A 21377-nucleotide genomic window follows, 5' to 3' on the forward strand; every position below is an offset into this window, starting at 1 on the left:
AAAGAAAGAAAGAAAGAAAGAAAGAAAGAAAGAAAGAAAGAAAGAAAGAAAGAAAGAGAAAGAAAGAAAAGAAAGAAAGAAAGAGGAAGGAAGGAAGAAAGGAAAGAGAGAAAGAGAGAGAGAAAGAAAGAAAGTTAGTTAGTTCAAGGACAGACTCCAGCCTGCAAAGATTCACTGTGTGACCCTGAAATGTTACCCTCCCTCTCTGCTTTTCTGCTCGATGAAGGGGTATGACTCTAGATCCAATCATTTAACTAACAGCCCCCAATTCCAGCCCTGTGCAGAGCACAGAAGAATCAGAGTTGACTCAGGCCTGTGCTTGAGAGGCTTCCAGTTGAGGGAGGAGACCACCTTGACAATGGAGAGGTACCCCAAACTGCCCGGTGAGGGCACAAAGGAGGAGGTCAGCTCTGCAAGGTGGAGGGAGGCATCGGGCTGCACAGAGAAGCTGTCTGGAAGGCAGGTGTCTGCCAAGGGGCCTGGAAGAGAAAAGAGCCAGGAAACAGGCACAGAGGCAGACAAGAGTGAGGCGTGTAGGCAAGCCGAGTTCCGTCTGCCCCAGTCCCTCTGGTGTGGTGTAGGCTAACACTCAAAAGGTCCTGGTTCCAGGTCTTCTTGGAGAAATGCGTGATTCTAGGGCTGGGTCAGATAAGATGAACCTGGAGCCTCTTGAGCCAGCAAGTAAGGATGTACTCACAGAATGACAGGGACCTTGTGCAGCAGACACAGGATCCAGCAGGAAGGGCTCCCACGGGTTCAGGGAGCGACTTGTCAGGGTTTGCCCAAGGCTTTGCCAGTTTTTTTTTTTTTTTTTAAGATTTTATTTATTCATTTGACAGAGAGAGACACAGGGAGAGAGGGAACACAAGCAGGGGGAGTGGGAGAGGGAGAAGCAGGCTTCCCACCGAGCAGGGAGCCCGATGCGGGGCTCGATCCCAGGACCCTGAGATCCTCACCTGAGCCAAAGGCAGACGCTTAACGACTGAGCCACCCAGGCACCCCCTTTGCCAGTTTTAGCATCAAAAATGCCACATCCTGGGAAACCCCTCAGTCCCAGACAAACTAGGTTGGCTACCTACCACAGGCTAAAGCTGGGATAACCCGTGTATTAAAATAGTGATAACGACAGATTATATTCCATGGAATAAAATAGGAAACCAAAGTATATACAGGTATGAATAGATAAATTAATGTTTGATGAGGAATAGGGTATTTACATAGCTTCAAAGTAACTTCCCATCAAATACTTATTAATTACAAAGGGAAAAATGAGTAACTTCATTGTAGAGAAGCATGGCAGACACCTCCTGAATCCAGTGATCACAGCGAACGTCATTAGGGACGAGACAAGTTACCACTGGGTGTCACCTGATAGGATGCAATGAAGAGAATACAGGCAGCACTTATGTGACCTTTCTGCCAAAGATGCATAACCGAAATCGAATCATTAGGAAAATCAGACAAACCCCAAATAAGGGACTTTTACAAAAGTCCCCCCTGCTGAGTGTCAGGGTCGTGAAGGGCAAGGAAGTGTTCCTGACTGCGGGTGGGGCACTCCGCATCAAACTCCGTGCGACTGAAGGAGACTAAGGACGCATGAGTGAACCCACGGGTGAGTGAGTGAGCGAAGGGATGGGCGGGGTGTGGGACGGAGAGAAAGGCGTTGGAGAAGGCGCCGAGAAGAGGTCAGACTGGCAGCAGCAGGAGCATGGGGACAACCTCTACCGAGCAGTCACGTGGAGGTCTGGATGCTGCAGCAGACATTCAATGCACACTCACGCTTCACCCCAAATTATGAGCTGGCATCACTCCCGTGCTGCAAAGTAGGAGACCGACACCCAGGAGCTGCAGCAACCTGCCAGAATCGCACAGCAGAGGAAGCCGCGGAGCACGGATCCGAAACCCGCAAGGAGCACTCCAGGGTGGTCTCTGAGGAAACAGAACTTCTCTGACTAAAGCCAAGTTTGGAAGCTGATGTGGCTTTGCAAGGCCTCAGAGGTGTTCTCCGGGGCCGTGAGTGTGTGGAGGGGGCAGTGACAACAGGACTCTGCTCTTAGATTAGAATCCTACCTGGTACCGCCTCCTCCCCCTGGCCAGGCTCAGCGTCCCCAGAGCCCAGGTGCACTCGCGGCTGGGGGTGGGTGCACACTGAGAGGGGACCCACGCTGCCCAGACACTGCCCATTTTCCCTCGGCCCAGGGCTGCAGTGGTTTCAGGCCTGGCGGGGGCGGGGGCACTGCGAGTGAAAAAGCAGGCAGGCTGGGGGGCTGGTCCGGAGAAGACAGTGGATAGGGACCATGGGTGTCCTCAGCCCGCCTGGCTCCTGGCAGTGCTCCTTCCACAGCCTCCAGGAGGCAGCGCAGCTGAGCCAAGAGGGGTAAATTACATCCAAGCCCCATCTGGGCCCACAGCGGCGGCCACCACATGTGCGAGGTGTAATTCTAAGAGGCTTCAGGAGGGATGGTGGGGGTAGGGGTGAGTCACTGGAGAGCACCTGAGCCGGGGGGGCCGGTGGGGGGGCTAAGGCCTGTGACAGGAACCCACAGCCATTGGGCCCTGGGCAAGTCAGTCACTTGGGTGGCCGTCTGGGAGCACCCCCTGCAAACCCGAACCGGAGGGGGGCTGCTCCTGGCTGCTCAGTGAAGGAGCCATGCAGAGCTGCAGAACCCTCCGGGCCTGGTTACAGCAGGGAAGCTGACGTGCAGCCGAGCAAACTGAGGCCCAGAGGGAGCAGGTGACACTGGAGAAACCACAGACTGTGTCCCCCGTACTCCCTTCTCTCCAGCCCCAGGAGGTAGAAAGCAGAGTGCTCAGAACCCTTGGGACCCGCACACCCTCAGTCCCGTAGAGCCACGGTCAGAAGGGACTGGGCAAGTGAGGAAGGCCTTCGGGGAAGACTCTTGCAGGTTTGAGTCTGGCACTCCCAGCTTCCAATTCCAGTTCCTCTCCTTGGGCACAAACTTCCAAGTCTGTTTCTGTGCATGAATAGTGAGGGTAATAATAGTACCTATCTCATAGAGATGTTGTGATCAAATTAAATGAGATAATGCACGTGATATGCCTGGCATACAGTAAACACTCAAAAACCAGTAGCAGCTCTGACTTCAGCAGGCTTCCGTAAGCAGTCATTTACCCTTCTACAGGACAGGACCAGGTCCCATGTGCATGTGCCACCTCATATGTGTGCCCTGGGTGCTCCTCTTGCCTCATCTTGGCCCTGCCCATCTGTCCATCCATCCATTCACCACTTTCTGGAGTCTGCTGTGTGCCAGGCCTGCAACTGGGCAGTAGGGCCTCAGAAGTGAACCAGGAGCCCCAGTGAACAGGTGGCAAGAGGGACAAGGACACAAAATCCCAGGAGAGAATGAGTCGGGGTGGGGAAGAGGGGCATGGTGACTGTGGGAGCAGAGAGCAACGAAGCCTAAAAGGAAAAGGAGGAGAAGTGCCACAAGGGGGGAGAGGGTGTTTCAACAGAGGGACCACTGGGTGCCAAGCTGTGTCTCACTCTGCTCCTCCCTTCTCTCCCACCCCTTGCCCTGTGCATCTCTGGAGGCCTTCCCAGGGCTCCGCTTTAGAGAAGGAAGAATCTCCATGGGAGGGAGGGAAGTGGTAGGGAGAAGGGGTGCAGTATCTCCCAAGACCCAGGGAGATAGCTGACCCCAGACAGGGGAAAAGAAGTCAGGTCACCTCCACGGGGCTGCCATGTGGCCATGAGGGCCGAAGGCCAGGGCCGTTAACATGCAAACTGACAGACAGGTGTACCCAAGTTTGGCCCTCATGCTGAGACTTCACACAGCAGGTCTCCGGTATCCTTGCCCGTGGGATATCTGGGGCACACGGATTATCCCAAAGGTCCAGCTAGGGACCCGGGAGATGATCTCTTCCTCCACCACTCTTCAGTTACCACTGGGAAAGGCGAGGCCCAGAGAAGGTAAGGGGTTCGTGTGGGCTCTGTAACATCCCACAGGCTGTCCTGACTGCTCACCATGCTGATTTTAGCAGACAGTGTAAGAGGAGTAACTGTAAACGCAAATCATCTTTTCCCAACAGAACCATATTCAAATCAAAGGGAAGTGCTACTGACTGCGGGTGGGGCACTCAGTATCAAATCAATCATAGCCCTGAACCACAGCCACAACCTCAATAACCATTACCATGCATTAATGGCTCAACACCACTACCTAAATCATCATCACAAAGGAGACCTCTGTGGAGCACCTGGGCCATGGACCCCACAGGGGCTGACATTTAGGTCCAACTGCCTCTGCCAGTTGTCAGGGACCCCAAGCTGCATGCATCCTCTATAAACACTGTCTCTGATCCTCCCAACTCCCCAGTGGGTATCATCATCCCCATCTTACAGATGCAGAAACTGAGGCCCAGAGAGTTACAAGGATTGACCAAGGCCTCAAGGCTAACAGTGGTGAAGCAGAGAACCAGCACCTGGTTGTGCCTGACCCCAAAGTGTCAAGACTTTCTGCTACCGTCATCAAGGGGCAGGACTGGCCCAGCCCAAACACCACGCGGGCAACTGGAGACTGTCTTAGTTAACTGATGGCTATTATGCAGAGCTCAGACGGCTTGCTGACCAGGAAGGCAAAGCTCATACATTCTTCCTTAGAACAAGTTCCAGACTCCATTCTCAGACCTCACTGAGCTCAAAGACAGAGCCTCTTCCAAATCTTAGCCCTGGAGCCCTGCATCTGGAAGATGCCCTGAGAAGGTTTCGGCCATCGCGCTGCCCCGCCAGACCCAGCCAGGCCCAGCCAGGCCCCACGGCTCACAGATGACTCAGCAGATCCTTTCTGGCTATGGCTTGGGCAAAGGACTTCAGCTCTGAGTCCCCGTATCTTCATCTGTCAAACAGGGAGAATCTGCCCCTCAGAGTGGAGCTGTGAGGATTAAATGAGTCTTGTACATAAAGCCCGGGCCGCAGCTGCCCTTCCTCCAGCCCCAAGCCTCGGCAGCTTCCCCGGACTTCTCAGGCCCTGCCGACGGGAGCACCTTCCTGCTAATCCCCAAAGGGCCGGATATACAGGGCCAGGGAACAAAGTTAAAAAACCAAAAATGCCCCAGATCCCTCCACAGGGTGGATGGATAGAGAGTGGGGTGGGTGGCCCTCTTCCACTAGGACCCCCACACAAATGCGCCAGCCCCCCCGATGGCCCCCACGGCCCCCATCGCCAGGCACTTGCCAATTCCATGTCAGCCCTGGCGCTGAGAGATGCAGACTGGCCTGGGGCATATGGCATGTGAGAGGCTCAGCTTCAGCAGCCCTTCTACCCTCTCTGCTCTGGGTCCCCTCCCAGGGCCCCCCACTGTCTCTCCCAAAGGCCCCAAGAGGCCAGCACTGAGCCAAGCAGATGGAGCACCTACCCTTGCCTCTGGGTTTCTGGGGCTCCCAGAATGGAGACTTCTAAGACCTTCCTCCAAAGCCCCCCAGATCTCAAGAATAGCTCAAGGGCACTGACACAAGGGGTCAGAGAAAGTGGGGAGAGGGGTGTGGGAGGAGAGAGGTCTGATCAGTCCTGCTTTCCCCGGACTTTCCTTCCCTGGCTCCTTCCCTATTTTGTTTCTGAACCTCAGCTGGCTGAAACCCTCCCAGTCCTTAAATCCTTCAGGTTGGCCTGGGGGCCTCTTTCTTGTCTCCTCCACCCCCAGGCCTCCCTCCGTCAACACACGCTGCAAAGCACTGACTGGCCCACGGCGCTATGGCCCCCTTGTTCATCGTGGCGTCCCCTGTATCTGGCACGGTTTAGTAAAGAACTGTTTCTGAATGGAAGGGTGGGCAGATGAGCCAACAAAGAGGCTGTGCCTGTGTAGGCTTCCTCTGACTTTCAGAGTGCAGGAGCCATGGCTGGTGGTCCTTAGTGCTTCTGTGGAATCAGAAGGAAGAGTCGTCGTGAAAACCTCCTGGACTCGTAAAAATGTCTATGGCACTTGAGGCTGATGACTCCTGCCATCACCCTTGCCTGAAATGCAGTGTAGGGGTAGAGGGGGTCAGAGACAGGCTTCAGGGAAGATTCTGGGACTTGCTGAAAGATCTTTAATAGTTCTGATAGTTAAAGTAAATTTAAATTGTACTGAGGTGCCAATTTATATTTAGTAAATTAGCAAAAATATAGAAAGTACCCACTGCTTGTGAGGATATGGTAAAACTGTTATACAGTTAATGACAGCAAAAACTGATTCCATTATTCCAAAAAACAATTTGGCAAATATTTTTAAAATCATAAAAATGTCTTTCAGGGGGCGCCTGGGTGGCTCAGTTGGTTAAGCGACTGCCTTCAGCCGGGGTCATGATCCTGGAGTCCCTGGATCGAGTCCCGCATCGGGCTCCCTGCTTGGCAGGGAGTCTGCTTTGCCCTCTGACCCTCCCCCTCTCATGTGCTCTCTCTCTCTCATTCTCTGTCTCTCAAATAAATAAATAAAATCTTAAAAAAAAAAAAATGTCTTTCAGGGGCACCTGGGTGGCTCAGTGGGTTAAGTGTCAGCCTTCGGCTCAGGTCATGATCCCAGGGAGCCTGCTTCTCCCTCCCCTTCTGCCTGCCGCTCCCCCTGCTTGTGCTCTCTCCCTCTCTCTCTGTCAAATAAATAAAATCTTTAAGAAAAGAAAAGAAAAATGTCTTTCAATTCAGTTCCTGGAACCCCAGGACCAGAAATTTATACTCAGGAAAAAACACACCAAAAAGCTGTTACAATATTCATGACTATGTCATTGCATTTATAATTAGCAAAATATATTGAGAACGACCTGGAACACCACCCACAGCTGGGCCCGGATGGGTTAAGACACATCACCTGGATGACAACTGTCCAGCTACTGAGAACTTGGGCCCCCCAGGGCAAGGCTGGCTCTGAACCCTCAGAACCTAGAATAGGACAGGCAGGGAGCAGCTGCCGGAAATGTTCGTGAATTAATAATTCTGTAGCAATATTAGAAACTTTTACAGATGCAATGTTAAATGAACAAAAGAGGATACATATTTGTGCCAAGGTCTAAACTATGTATAAATTATCTACACCTTTGAATGAGACTTGGGAGGAACCAAGGAAAAGTTTTACTCAGGAATCGAGGCTTCGGGTGATTTTTCACTTTTGGATTCTTGTTATCAACACAGTTTATACAAGGCATAGAAACTATACTTTTTTCCCCCTGAGTTGAGAGTGTTGTCCAGAATCCAGAGGTCCTCGTTCCCTGGACTTGGAAGTCTTGGGCTGAGCTGAGCTGGGGCCTGAAGCTGCCCATGCTGATGCTGAATCAGCTTGGAAATGCTGCACATCACCTGACCATGCTGGGAGTGGGACCAGAGGGGACCCGGGGCCCCTGCGCCCTCAGGCAGAAAGGCAATGACCTCCGCTGGGGCGGGAGGAGCAGGGGAAGAGGGAAGCCAGGACAAGCTACAAGGCGGAGCAGCTACGTGGCGTCCTACAGGATAAAAGGAAGAGAAGATGGCGCTCAGAAGAAAAGGAGGGGGAAGAGCTCCTGGCAGACGTGCTGGCGTGAGTCTGGGGCCTGGAAAAGGCCCGGACTGGCTGGAGGAAGGAGAGGGCTTGAGCAGTTCCACCAGGTAACCTGAGTGAACAAGAAAGGAGGCGGGAGAAAACGGAGCCGTCCCTTGAGTACCTCCGACTGTTCATTCATTCATCCATTCAGCAAATGTTAATGACGTGCCAGGTTCTGTGCTAAGAGCTTTACAAATTCATTTAATTCCATCCTCCCAATTACCTGGGAGGAGGGAAGATTATGCCCATTTGTAAATGGTGGCTCAAAAAAGTGAAGTGAGGGAACCAACCTGGAACCCAGTATGAGCCACAGTCCACCCAAGGCTGTTCCCCAAGAACCTGGCTCTGCTCTGTGGAGGAGCCAAGGCATCTCAGGTGAGCAAGCACCTGGCCAGCTGAGGACTGTCCCTGGGGCTGGGTCTGTTGGGGCTGGCTGTGTCTGGAGTGAGTGGAGCTGGAAGGACAAAGAGAGCACGTGTGGCACGGGCCCAGTGCAGAGGCTCCTTCCCCCACCTTCTAGCTCAGCATTCCCACCTGCACAATGACCAGCCCAGCCCTGTGGCCCTCTCTTCTGAAGGGAAGGCGATCTGGCACCAATACCTACAAATCATCTTCTCTCCCAAAGTGGGGTCCCCTTGAGACCGTGGAGAGTGGACGTGCTGCCATGCCTGCCCTGGACAGGGCTCCTGAGTCAGCTCCAGCTGCCCACGCCGGGCCCTCGGCTGCTCTCCATCCGGGTCTGAGTGACTCACAGCCGCTCTGCCTCCTTCTCCCTTCCCTCCCCCCAGTCTCCAGAAGCCTCCCTGACCCCAAGCACACCCCTCGGGCTCCAGGCCAGCAGGCCCCAGCTCTGCAGCAGTGAGGAGCATCCTGCTCTGACATCTCAGAAGTTGCCCTCCTGGGCTGGAGCTCCTGCCACTCCACTCCAGCCTGGGGGGGGGGGGGGGGGGGCGGGGGAGCCAGACAGAGGAGGGAGAGCTGAGAGAGGCAGAGGGTGGGTGGGCCTGGAGAAGAGGGAGGGCTAGGGGGTGACTAGAGAGACAAGACAAGGGCCAGGGCTGACACAAAGACATCAAGACCAAGACAAATTGGATAAACACCTCCCAGGGTTTCAGAGACTGCCAATGGTCTGATGCCCCCAAAGCACTCTCTCTAGAAAGCTCCAGACTTCGTCTTCAATAGCCTCCTGGGCATCACCCCCAGGCTCACACTCACCATGTCCAGTGCTGCCGTATCATCTACCCCAATGCCCACTGCCCTCCACTCTCCTCCAGTGCCTGGAACCCGGGCACGGTTCTGGACTCGTCCCTCACTCCCATCCCTGGGATTCCGCTCGGCCACCACCTTCCAACACCTCCTGTTCACCAACCCTAGGCAGGCCTCCCCATCCTTGCTTGGACCACTGCAGCCACATCCCTGTCTCTGGTCTCCTGGCTCCCAGGCCAGTGCTTCCCCTGCCCTAGGGAACTTTCTAAAACCCAGAGCTGATGGTGGCACTGCCCAGCTTGAAAGTCCCTGCTGTCTCTCTCTCTCTGCCTTTGGGCCCAGATCCCAACTCCAAAATGTCCTCCTCTCTGGCTCCGCCTCCACTCCTTCTCACTCTCAGTCCGTACTCCTGCCTCTGGGAGCCCTCGGCACTGAGGGATTTGCAGAGAACTGCTCAGCTTGCAGCCTAGCTCCTGCCGGGCTCCCAAGGCCCCACCCAGACAGCCCCCACACCGTGCTGTTGGCCTTGGGGTCCCTCCGCCAGAGTTCTCCTGGAGGGCTGTCCCAGTCTTCACTGGTCTCCCCACCAGGCCTCAGGAGCAGGGCCCGGGTCTGATCCATCTTCAGGTCTCCAGCACCCGCACACTGGCTGAGGTGGGGCAGAGTGGGTAGGAGGCATGAGAAGTGGTTTGTTAACTGAATAAATAACTGGGACAGAAAAAAAAAACACAGTAGAAAAGGGACAAGTAGAGACATAAAGGAAGAGGCAGTAACCCTCAGACACAGGGATAGAGAACGCACCCCAAGAGGCGACTCTGAGACTCAGAGGTAGGCCCAGAGGCCAGGCCTGGAGGCTGGATGGAGGCAGGGAGGGGAAAGCTGTGGTAGAGCCCGCAGGAGCCCGGGGCTGGAGCCGCCAGGAGACAGCTGAGGAGACGTAATTGGATCAGAGACAACTCTGCAGCAGTGAGGGGGCGTGACTCTCTCTCTCACACACACAGTAACACCAGACACCGAGACACGCAGTCCCACACTCAGAGGCACATACGCTCAACCTCAGACACACGCAGGCGGAAACACACACACACACACACACACAACCCCAATATGATTTACTGACCCTCGTCGGGTTTCTGCCCCAGAGTTGTCACCGGGGCATCTGCGAGGAGGCTCACATCACACACACAGCCGCCCCCAATCCAGCTCCACACACTGAAGATACACACAGAGAAGGCCAGACAAGCCCTATCACATCACCCTGCCCTCATAACACACAACCACCATCTGGCATCTTACTTAATTATAGGTTTGCTTCTGTTTTCTCTAGTCTCCTCCTCAGGATGTAAGCCCATAACAGCAGGGTCTGATCTGTCTGATTTGCCACTAAATTCCTGGATATAACACAATATGTGGCATATAGTACGTGCTCAATAAAAATGTGTTGAATGAATGAATGTTGGAGACACACCAGGAAACTCCATCCCCTCTGGTTGTCAGGCCTCTGCCTTAAGACTTATCACTTCCGGGGTGCCTGGGTGGCTCAGTTGGTTAAGTGTCTGCCTTCAGCTCAGGTCATGATCTCAGGGTTCTAGGATCGAGCCCCGTGTCGGGCTCCCTGCTCAGCGGGGAGCCTGTTTCTCCTTCTCCCTCTGTTGCTTCCCCTGCTTGTGCTCTCTCACTCTCTCTCTCTGTGAAATAAATAAAATCTTAAAAAAAAAAAAAAAAAAAAGACCTATCACTTCTTTGGTCCAGAATCAGGTCCCAAGCAATCTGGAAGGACCAAAGATAGAGAGGGGGCGTCCAGAATATGGTAGAGGGGATCTCAGGGAACCAGGGGCAGATGCAGGTTGTGGCATGAAACCCAAAGGACGAGATTAAATGGCCCAGGACCACAGTACTCATCCCACTTCCCACGTGTGTGTGCTCTGGGGGGGGGCAGTGTCCATGCCTCGGGACATGACTCTAGAGATAACAGAGGTAGCAAGTCTTCAGCGACGCCAGGCTGAGAGGCAGGGAGACAAATGTTAGGCTAAAGCCCCAGAGAACAACTCCAGCTGCTCTGGGCCACCTGCCCCAGGCTCTCTCAAGACAGGTGAGAGGAGCCTGGATTTGGCGTGGGACCCGCCACTAAGTCCTGGGCCTGCCACTTGCTTTCACTGTCTGTGTTTCTGAAGGTCCAGGCGCCCCAGCCCAAGCATACCAGAGGGGATAAAGTGAGGCACCAAAAGGAACAGGGGCACCTCCAGCCTAACACCTGGCCTGAACAGCTGTCCTCCCACCTGTTGATGGGGCAGGCTCACCTGCCCAGTCAGGGGCAAAGGTAAAGCGTCGGGGCTGGAATAAGGTTTCCATCCTGTCTATCATGGTGGCAACCTGGTTGCCAGGCCTGTGGCCGTTGGTCCCTCAGGAACAGGCTGGAGTGGCCCAACCAAGGTCCCAGTTCACCGAAGACTGCCAGGCTTCTGGAGTCATGGGGCCCACAGTCCTGGATCTAGGTGGCCCCACCAGGCATGGGGACGCAGGGGAAGAAAGAAAACCCATCTGTCTCCAGGACTCCCTCCTTTCATCTCCTGAAACTTTAAAGACTCTCGGCTGGAACCTGAGCTGGGGCTTGTTAAAGTTTAAAAGCCAGCGCCTGGGGAGATGGGCGTGGACATACAGAGCCAGCCTGCGGACTGAGGGCTCTTCTGGCCCCAGGGGGACACTGACTAGAGGCACCCACCTTTACCCCACTCACATTCACAAGGTTCCTCACATCCCCAAGGCAGGCATCGAGGGGGCTGCACATCCACACCATCTTACACCCCAGCCTGCACAACAGAGTTTGCACATTGCAAAGGGTTATGCTAAAACCACCATGTCCCATCCATTATCGCTCCTAAATCTCTCTGGATGCATTCCCCACAGCCCCAGCTTTAGCATGGGCCTCAGCACCTCTGTCCAGACAAATACAGAATCCTCCTCCTCCTCCTACCTGCCTTATTGAAAACCCTCCCCTGGCACCCCAGGACCTCCAGGACCGAGATCCTAGGGCCTCGGTCCAGCTCCCTAATCACCTCCAAGCCCCTGAGTCCCAAGCTCCCTACTAAGCCACCTGCCAGGCTCCTAATGCACTGCTCTATTTCCCGCCTCCGGGCCCCGCACAGCGGCTCCTCGGTACGGAATGCTCCCAGTGCTATCAAACGCCTACATCTCATTCTCCACCCCATTCCAAAGGTATCACCTGAGCATTCCAGAAAGCTTCTCTGGCCCCCAAGGCTGGTTCAGGGGCCCCCTCTGGGTCTCCATAGCTCGTGTGACAAGTGTCCCTCCACGCACGAGGGAGTTCCTTGAGAGCAGCACGTGGGCTTGATTCCCCTCTCTGTCCCTAACCTCCAGCACAGGGCCAGGGAGGAGGCTATCAGTGAATGTTCACTGAATGAATGAATGAATGGATGAAATGCCCAAAGACAGCAGGGTGGCCCTACTATCCACATTTGAGAAATGAGGAAGCTAAAGCCGAGGTGGTGGCAGCAACCTGCTCAAGGCCCTGTGACCGGGACTCTGGACCATGTGCTCTCTCCCCTACAGCCCCAGCCTAGCCCAGGCACCTCCTCCAGAAAGACTTCCCAAAGTTTCCAGCCCCCTGTGACCGACCTTTCCCTTCTCTGAGCTCCCCCACCTGACGGTCCTGAGAGCACCTCATGCTCTCTGGGAGCCTGTTTGCTCTGGAGCTACTTCCCCAGTTGCCCCCATGCCAAGTCAGAGCTAGAGGCAGCTGGGACGGGTCCTCAGGGCCGAATCCTGGATTCAAGTGCCCCATCTAGAGAGCTCTCGGATGGCACAGAGTGGCAAGGCCTTAGCTCACCTTCCTTACTCTGTGTTCACCAGTTTAGACCCCTCTACCATGGTCTAAGGCCCAAACGGCCTCTACAAACCACCTGCCCAGCAGCTTCCTGTAGAGATGGGGAAACTGAGCCCCAGATGGGCAGAGTCCCAGCCTGAACCTGAACTCAGAGTCTAAGGCCCTAAAACCAGATTAACTCACACTCTTGCCACCACAGATAAGACTGACTCGGCAAGGTGAAGTGACCTCCAAGGTCACACCAAGGACTGGGCTCTTGCCCAGCTGGGTCCCCTCCAGGGGGCTCTCCCACAACAACACTGCACGGGGAGACCCAGGCAGGAGAGAGGGGTATGTTGGGACCCATGGGGTCCTAAACACAAAAGGGCCCACAGGTGTTTATAAGCAAGCCCAAGGGAGCAGAGAGATCTCAGCTTCGGAGACCCATGGACCTGAATTCTGATCCTGCCTCAGCCATCTCTAGCTGTTTGGCCTTGCACAAGTGAATTCCTGCTCTAAGCCTCAGTTTCCACATCTGTTCAATGGTGTTAATAAGACCTACACTAGACAGCTGTGAAGACTCAGTGGAAAACCATAAAGAAAACATTTGCCCCTGCCCCCACATTCCCCACGACCCTCTTGAGTCTGTTAAGAGTGTTAAGACTGTTAAGAGTGAGAAGGGCTCTTGGGGATCCGTAAAATAATCCCACATGTCACAGGGGAGCCAATGAGGCACTTAGAGGGAACAGACTTGAAGGCTTGAAACCTGGGGTGGGTGTGGGGATGCCTTGTGATGTGGGAACAGGGGGACAGAGAGATAGGGAAGGGAGGGGCTGTGCAGCTTTCCCCAAAGCAGAAGGGGAGGAGCCATAGGAAAGGAAGTCAGAGAAGACAGGTCCCCACTGCCCAGCTTCCTGTAGCAAGAGGAACCTCAGGTTCTCAGCCACACTCCCCCAAGAGACCTCCCACCCCTGCTCCAGCCACCAAGCCCCTCAAGGCCCCTGCTCACTGGGCCCACTCCTGCCTCTGCGGTCTGCCTGGGAACATCTGCCTCATGTAATAGGCAGGGGTCGCCTGGCATTGTCATTCCTCTCTTCACCAGGGTCTAGAAACTTCTGAGGACAGGGCCAGGTCTCCTCTGCCTCTCACATGGCTAGCCAAGCACAAGGCTAGGCAGGCTGCAGCATCGGAGAGCCTGAGTACATGAGCATCAAAGGCAGGGCTTGGCAGGCCACATCACCTCCTGCTCTCTGTCCCCTCATTCCTCCTTTCTCTCCCAGAGGCCCCAGCACAAGTGTTGAGTTCAGAGGCTCTTAGAGCCGGGAAAACCCCGTGGCAGATGAAGAAACAAGCCAGAGGAGGGCAGGGACGTGCCTATGGTCATACACAGAAGAGGATACCACAGCCAGGACTGGACCAAAGCTGGCCCTGCTTAAATGACTGGCAGACCCCCTAGTTTTGCATTTCTCATACACTCAGACACTGGCCTGGGCATCGAGAGACCTAGGTTTGGGTTCCAATCTGCCTTCTGCCTTGGACCCAGGATGCGTGTTCAGCATCTGCCTCTGGGACAAGGCCTGACTTCTCAGGAGGTGGTGTCTGCCTCCTCTCCAGGGCCCAGGACATAGTGCAGACCTGAGGCCAGGCCAGGCTGGAGGCCAGGAGGGAGGAAAAAGGTAGAGGTGGCCTCCATCAGCCGCTTCCCTTTGCCTTGGCTCCGAATGCTGGGCCCAGAGCTACAGTGGCTTTCAGGGACCTCTGGACACAGGGACAAGGAGAAGATAAGTCTAGGGGAAGAGACATGAGGAGGAAATCAATCAGGCAGACAGATAGGCAGAACCCTATCCCCACCCTCACCCTGGGATCACAAGAACAAGGCCTGTCCAGGGGTCAGGCTGGCTTTCCCAGCTCAGGGGGCAGGCCCATGACACATGCGGTAAGGGGGCAAAAGCTCAACAAACAACTGTGGTTGAATCCCAGCCCCCTGGCAATCAGCCCTGGGGACTCTGGCTTCAGACCTGCTGCGTGACCTTGGCAAGCCACTTCCCCTTTTGGGGCCTCAGCTCTTTCATTTATCAGACAGGAATGGGATTATGAGAACACTGCCATACTTCAAAGAGTTATTGATGGGGTCAAGTGCTATAATGTTGACCAGCAAAGTGAGCCCAAGCAGAGAGGGGCAGGTGCTCTGGAGCCAGGCTGGCCTGGGTCCTACTTCTGCCTCAGCTGCTCTGTGATCTGAAGCAAGTGACTCTTGGCGTCAGTTTCTTTGTAGCATGGAGACAAGCCTACAACTGCCCAGGACTGGCCAGAGGGTAAATTCAAAGGTGGAGAGAGACACAGCTCCTGCTTGGCTCGGGGCGGGGGCTCCTGTCAGAAATGGGATTCACTGCATGGAACCTGGGAATCCTGGAATCTTGAGGATGGGGAGCTCAGAGACCTCTGCCCATCTCCCAGAGCTCCACTGTGCTATGCTGAGGGGATCAGGAGTGGGGGGCTGGCCCCTTGGGGTACCCGTAGCCAAGTCCCCAGCCTCCATCCTAGGCCCCAGCTCTGTTCACCTCCTGTCCCCAGCTCCACCTCCATTGTGGGGAACAGAACAGAGAGAGCTAGGAGGCTGGAAACCTGGGTTCCAAGCCTGGCTCTTCTAAGACTTGGCTGTGTGACCCTGGGCTGGCCCCTGTCCTTCTCTGGGCCTCAGTGTCCTCACTTGCGCCCCAGTAAGGAGGGAGTATGAAACAGGGATGGCAAAGGGCCTTTTGGCACCTCCAAACTCTGCTCAGTTGGAGTGGGAAGGAGGATCCAGGTCCCGCCTAGGGACCACGACACCCAATTTTTCCAAGTCCCCTCCTCTCCCAAAGAAGGGCACCTGACAAGTCTGATCTGACCACAAGGGGTCTCTTGTGGCAGTCTGGCCTCAAAACCCACCAGCTCCAGTCCGGGACTGGGCTGGGTTTATTCATTAACCAAGCCAGACGGAGGAGGCAACCCCTCCCTATTGACACAGAGGGTGGGAGTGTACTGGACTTAGTTCAGACCTTCGGCTTCTGGGGGGCCTTAAGCCCTTCCCAGGTCACAGTCTGGAAAACAGCCTTGTTCTCGCAACAACCTTGCTCACCTTTCATTCAGTTTGTTCCTTCCTTCTTTTCATCCCTTCATTCAACCAACATCCCTGCTCTATCTGTGTTGGATGCTAGGGACACAAAGAGGGATGGGATCTATCCCTACCCTCAGAGAGCACCAAGCTGGGACATACCAGCTGCCCTCTGCTTTCCTGCTCCTCAGCCTCAGACACAGATCAGGCCCCCAGGAACCTCCTAGCCCAGGGCCCTCAGGCCTGGGCAGAGTCCCAGATGGAGAGACACACATGGAAACCCGGAGAGAAAGAGATAGTCAGATAGCTGGGATCCAGACAGAGAGTCATGGTTTGGGGGGAAGCGGGGGAAGGCAGGAAGGGTGAGCTAGAAGGCCACATGGGACAGATGGACAAAGCTGTAAATGACAAAGATACAGTGAGGCAGAAAGGCACGGGAGAGAGAAGGTCAGATATCTCCAACCCTGGAATGAAGTCAAAATGCCACAGCTAAGTCTGAGAGCAGGTCCGGGGCAGAAGTGCCCTCTGAGTCCAGTGCCCTTCCCCTCCCCCCCAATAGGAATACACTCCTCCACGCTGAGGAGGAGGGCAGCAGAAAGAGGAGAGCAAGAGAAAGGCAAGGGAGGTGAAGGGCACAACCTACTGCCAAGAGCCCACTGAAGGGAGACCTGCCCCCCTCGGAATGTGGCATTCACAGCAATGCCAGATGTGTTGGGGGGCAGCTACTGAGGCTTCTAGGCCAGAATCTTCACCAGCCTCTGCCCCGTCTTGTCCCGCAGGGGAAGTGGGCTCATGGGGTCCCAAACCTCAAGCCTGTCCTGTATGAGGAAAATCACAGGGCTGTGAGGAATGGGGTTGTTGGCTCTGAGGGAGCTGATGTACCCGCATCTGCCCTGCATCTGCTGGCTTCCCTTGGCCCCCTCCTCCGCAAGCCTGGCCCTGTGTAAAGCAGGGACATCCAAGCCCTGACTTCAGGATCTGCCAACCATGATCCTAAGTCCCTGCAGGAGACTCTGGGAGCAGTGAGGGAAGGAAGAGGGAAGTGCAGGGCATCCGGCAGGAAGGAATCAGGTCCCTGGCACCCAGGGCTGCAGAGAGTGGAAACAGAACCAGGAATTAGGGAGAGAAGGGCTCAGTCTCCCCACCTGGGATAACTCAGGTCAGGGACCCGGTGAAGACTTGTGGGGGCAGAGCGGTCCCAGAAGGAGACCACTCCCCTAGACAGGCCTGGCAGCAGCCCACCTCCCCAGGAGCAGGCAAGGGCATGAAGAAGCCTGGGCTTTGGCTGAGAGGAGCCAGAGTGAGTTACACCCCCTCTCCCGGCCTCAGTTGGCCCAACTGTGTAATGAGCGCTTGCCCAGCAAACTGTGCCTCCTCCTGGTTCCTGGCAGGAGACTCCTTCTGAGGCCAGGTGCACAACCAGGTGTCTGTGGCCCTGCCTCCCTCCCCGTCCCAGGCAGCAAGGGTGCGGTGGAGGCTGCACGTGGGGCAGGGCAACCCTACCTTGATCTTGTGCAGGGTCCGATCCATCTCCACAGCGTGCACCCACACAGACACGCCGGCCTTGCTGTAGGTCAGATTCCAGCCCTCCTCGGCCTCACACTCTGACCGGAAGCTGCGGAAGTCCTGGTCGTCGGGCACCTGGACACTATCGCGGCCCAGGACTGGCCGAGGCCCTTGGGGCTCTGTTGAGGCAGCGGACTTCTCCATGGGGAGGCCCGGGGCCCTGGTCCTAGTCCGGCTCTCCTGGGTCCTCCGCGGAGGCTCCGACAACGTCGACGCGGCTGCAGATGCTGACGCCACCTTCCTGGGACCTGCAGGACCGGTTTGAGGACGGGAGTGAGCGCGCTGGGGGCGCGGGTGGGGCTGTCCGGGGTCCTGGGCGGATGGAGAGTTCCAGACAGGCAGGGACTGGCCCCCTAGTGAGCGCGGACCAGCACCGGGCAGTCCCGGGGCCACCCCCAGGAGCGACCCCCGACCTCCCTGGGGCCGCAGTGGGGGCTGCGTATCGGAGGCGGGGGCGGAGGGGGTTCCGCGAGAGCTCTTCGGGACCCAGGGGAGGCCAGGACCCGCGGTGACGGACCGCCCGGCGGGGCTCCGCGCAGTGCCGGCCGGACCGGCTCAACTAACTCGGCAGCGGCGCGGGCGCCGGCTGCGCGCGGGGCGGGTGGTGGGGGCGGGGTGGGGCGCCCGCCCAGCCGGACGCTCACCTGTGCCCGCTGCTCCGCCGGGGCCCGCCGGGGCGGGGGGTGCGAGCGCCTCCGCCGCCGCCGCTGCCGCCGCTGCCCCGGCGACCGGGGCCGCGCGGGGACTCCGGGGGGAGGAGCAGTGGGTCCCGCCGCCCGGCCCCGCCCCGTGCTCCCCCCGCGCCCCGCGCGCCCCCTCCCTTCCTCCCTCCCTCCGTCCGGACTAGGCTCGGGGGGCTCGGGGGCTCCGCTCCCCGGGGCTTGGTATTTTCCAGGCTGTGGAGCTACAGCTGACGGAGCTCGGAGCCCCGCCCCGCCCCCGCAGGGTCCTAGCGCCCGCCCCCGCGCGCCCTGGGAGGGGACCTGGCCTAGGGAGGACTGGTCCTCAACCCGGGGTTGGGGACGGGGCGGGAAGGGGCCAAGTTAGAGTGGATTCTAGGAGGAGGGGCCCTGAGGTGCTTGAAGAGGGATTCTGGAAGTTAATTAGGAGCCCCTTCTCTCCATCCCCCTCCCATACGCGCAGTTATACACCCCCGCAACAACCTACTTACACACAGGCACGCTGTCCCCAGACATCCCAGAGACACCCCCACACGACACTCCAGAGACCCAAACATGGGCACACACCCCCGCCACAATCAAAAGCAACTCAGAGATGCCGAAGCTTGCATCCCCCACCAACCACGAGGCACACCAAGCCTACACACTTCTAACCCATTTCCCAGTGAGGTTCGCAAACCCGGAGGGAAGTTGATCGAACCCACTAGCCTCAAGGTTCCCAGATTGACCAGACTTGGGCAACATCTCTCCAGTCTTACTCCCAGCTGGGAGCTTTAACCAGGGCCCCCAGCCCAGGACTCTGGCCACTGTCCACCACCACCTGTCCTGAGCACCCAAGCACCTGCCCACACACCTCCCATGGACTAGACTGGGCTCTCAAGAATATCTGGCCCCAGAGTCTGGGGCTCCCCTGTCCCTCCCCGGGCAGAGCTGGCCAGAGCTCCAAAGCCAAGGGGGGAGTGGGGTTACCTCCACCAGCACTCCAGCCACCCCCTCCAGCCTGGGAGGCTGACATCTGCCCCCCCCCCCCCCCCCGGGTCCTAGTGCCAGGTCTGCCTCCAGCCACTTCCTAGGAACTGAGGCCAATAGTTCACCTTCTCTGAGGCCAGGCCGGAATGAGTGTGGCGGATGGCCCAAGGCTGAGCATTGACTCACACCAGCCACTGGCCTGTGACCACAGAGAGGCAGGGAGGGCCCATGGGAGCTCACCTGGATGGGCAGCTAACTTGCCCAGTGTCACACAGTGAGTACAGAGCCATCCTATCCAGTACCCAGGTCTCATCCTCCTCCCACCCCAGGGTTCCTTTCTCTGCTCTGGCAGCTCCATCCTTTCTGGGCCTTAGTTTCCCATCTGTGGAATGAAGGAATCAGAATTCCTTCCTAGCCTCACCATCCTAGAGCGCTGGGATGGAATAGCTTTTCTTAAAGGTGCTAGAGAAAGATGAGTTGTGACTGTGGGTTCACAGATAGAGGTGTTTCTTCCTATAGTGCTTAGGGCTCCAAGCACTTTGTGAATCAAAGCACTTTGTGAATACAAGCGAAGGGGGGTGAGCAGGGAGCTGTGATGGCAGGTGACCTCAAGGGGTATTCTGCAAAGTAAATCGTGTAAAACGAGTTGCAGGTCCCCATGAGGTGTGATCACCTTCCATCTCCAGTATGTGGGTGGCATAGTCATATAATCACCCCCGCCCCTTCTAACCCAAATTCTTTAAATGTGTGGGAGTGGGTGGCAGGGGAGCTGGCTCCGGGCTCAGGAGGCCGGGGCTATTGTTCTCTGCTAGGTACCTCCTCTGTGTCCACCCCAACTCTAGACAGGTCACTGCCGCTCCCCTGGCCTCAGTGTTTTATCTGACAGCCTCACAGCCAGGCGGGTGGGAGACCCAAAAAAGGAGTCCAAGAGCCTACTTTGTGAACTGTTGCCTCTGGGATCTACCATAAGGAAAAGAGATGGGAACAGCAGCCTGGTGGATCCTGTCTTCTTATGGCCCCAATAACATCTCAGCAGATAGCAAACACTAGGGCAGTAAACCTTTCGTGCCCATCACCCAGTCCAGGGTAAAAGAGATAAGGCTGGGGTGACAGCAGTAAGGGCAGACTGACAGAGAGCTGCCCGTCTGAGAGAGACTCATAAACTCAGGGAGGTACAGATGCCAGAAACCATAGATTAACCAAGAATGAATCTTTTGGGTCTTGGGTCAGAAGAAGTAAGTGGCCTCGTACCCCTGCTTCGATGGCCATGCCCTGGGCTCAACCCTGGGTCCTGGGTTTAGGCCAGACTAGCTAGCCAGTGAGTGAGCAGAATTATTCCCCATCCTACTCATCATTCATTTGCCCTTGCAAGTGTCCCCCCACCCCCGCCATGCCCCCAAAATTTAGGTATCTCTGGCTTAGGGGTTTATGACAGCCTCTCAAACATGACCACCAAACACCCCTGAGCAAGAGAGAAGGACCCTGTCTGCTCAAGGGCAGAACAGTGAGCCCAGGAGGGCTGAGAGAGGGGACCTGGGGGAGGAGTCTGGAGAGGAGTTCTAGAACTTGGCCACCCCTGCTTCCCATAGCCTGGCAGTGCGAAGGGTCTGTGGACCTGGGTTTAAATCCAAGCCACACTGTTTCCGAGCTGTGTGACCAAGGGCAGGTGACAAGTCTCTCTAAGCCTGTTTCCGAACTGTGTGACCAAGGGCAGGTGACAAGTCTCCCTAAGCCTATTTCTTCATCTAAAATAAAAATACCAGGGCGCCTGGGTGGCTCAGTTGGTTAAGCGACTGCCTTTGGCTCAGGTCATGATCCTGGAGTCCCGGGATCGAGTCCCGCATCGGGCTCCCTGCTTGGCAGGGAGTCTGCTTCTCCCTCTGACCCTCCCCCCTCTCATGCTCTCTGTCTCTCATTCTCTCTCTCTCTCAAATAAATAAATAAAATCTTTTAAATAAATAAATAAAATAAAATAAAATAAAAATACCTACTCTCTGAGAATTATCGCAATGAAAAGAGTTGTACGTGTGGCAGTTTCACCCCCAAATAGTCAGAAATATAACTGGGAGGGGAGGTAGAGAGAATACACTGTCCAAAAATGGCATGTTTCCAACAAAAATTGTTAAGGTAACATCTTGATACGATCGATGGTGGTTAAGATTCTCATGGAAGATTAAACAGTCGAAAAGGTTGGCAAGGCATGCCCCCTGCTTGGACCCTTGCAGTCCCCTGCCCCAGCCATAGGGCCCCTCCACCAGAGGTGGATCGAGGTATTTCTTTGGGCCCCCAAGGCACAGCCCAGGTCTGGCTCCTGTCTGGGTCCCAGGCCCCAGAATGGGGCATCACCGAGCAGGAGTCAGAGTGGCTGTGGAAGGCAGGAACTTGTATGAGAAGGAGAAGGTGCTTAGCAAACTGAGAGGCGTCATGGGAACGTGAGGAATCATTACCTAGGGCGCTGGGCAGGTGCTGGGGCTTACACATGCCCCTCACAGAGAGAACAGCTAAGGCCGCGAGAGGCACAGGGACACCTCTG

The 21377-nt window shown here is 56.1% G+C and overlaps 1 protein-coding gene across 2 annotated transcripts in view; it reads right to left on the reverse strand.

The window, feature by feature from the left end:
• Positions 1–18810, reverse strand: part of STARD10 (StAR related lipid transfer domain containing 10) — a 26050-nt gene extending 7240 nt beyond the window's left edge. The window contains exons 1-2 of one of the 2 annotated variants that reach the window (XM_032427147.1): positions 18367–18810; positions 17133–17443 (exon numbers count right to left, since the gene is read on the reverse strand). In XM_032427147.1, coding sequence (XP_032283038.1) covers positions 17133–17443; positions 18367–18391 — 336 coding nt within the window. In that variant the 5' untranslated portion in view covers positions 18392–18810. Of the gene's footprint in view, positions 1–17132; positions 17444–17839; positions 17898–18366 lie in introns of those variants that run through there. The other variant, XM_032427148.1, reaches the window with a different exon arrangement.
• Between the last annotated feature and the right edge of the window lie 2567 nt (positions 18811–21377).

The sequence above is a fragment of the Phoca vitulina genome, unplaced genomic scaffold (assembly GCF_004348235.1).
Source record: "Phoca vitulina isolate PV1807 unplaced genomic scaffold, GSC_HSeal_1.0 scaffold36, whole genome shotgun sequence".
Lineage (NCBI taxonomy): Eukaryota > Metazoa > Chordata > Mammalia > Carnivora > Phocidae > Phoca > Phoca vitulina.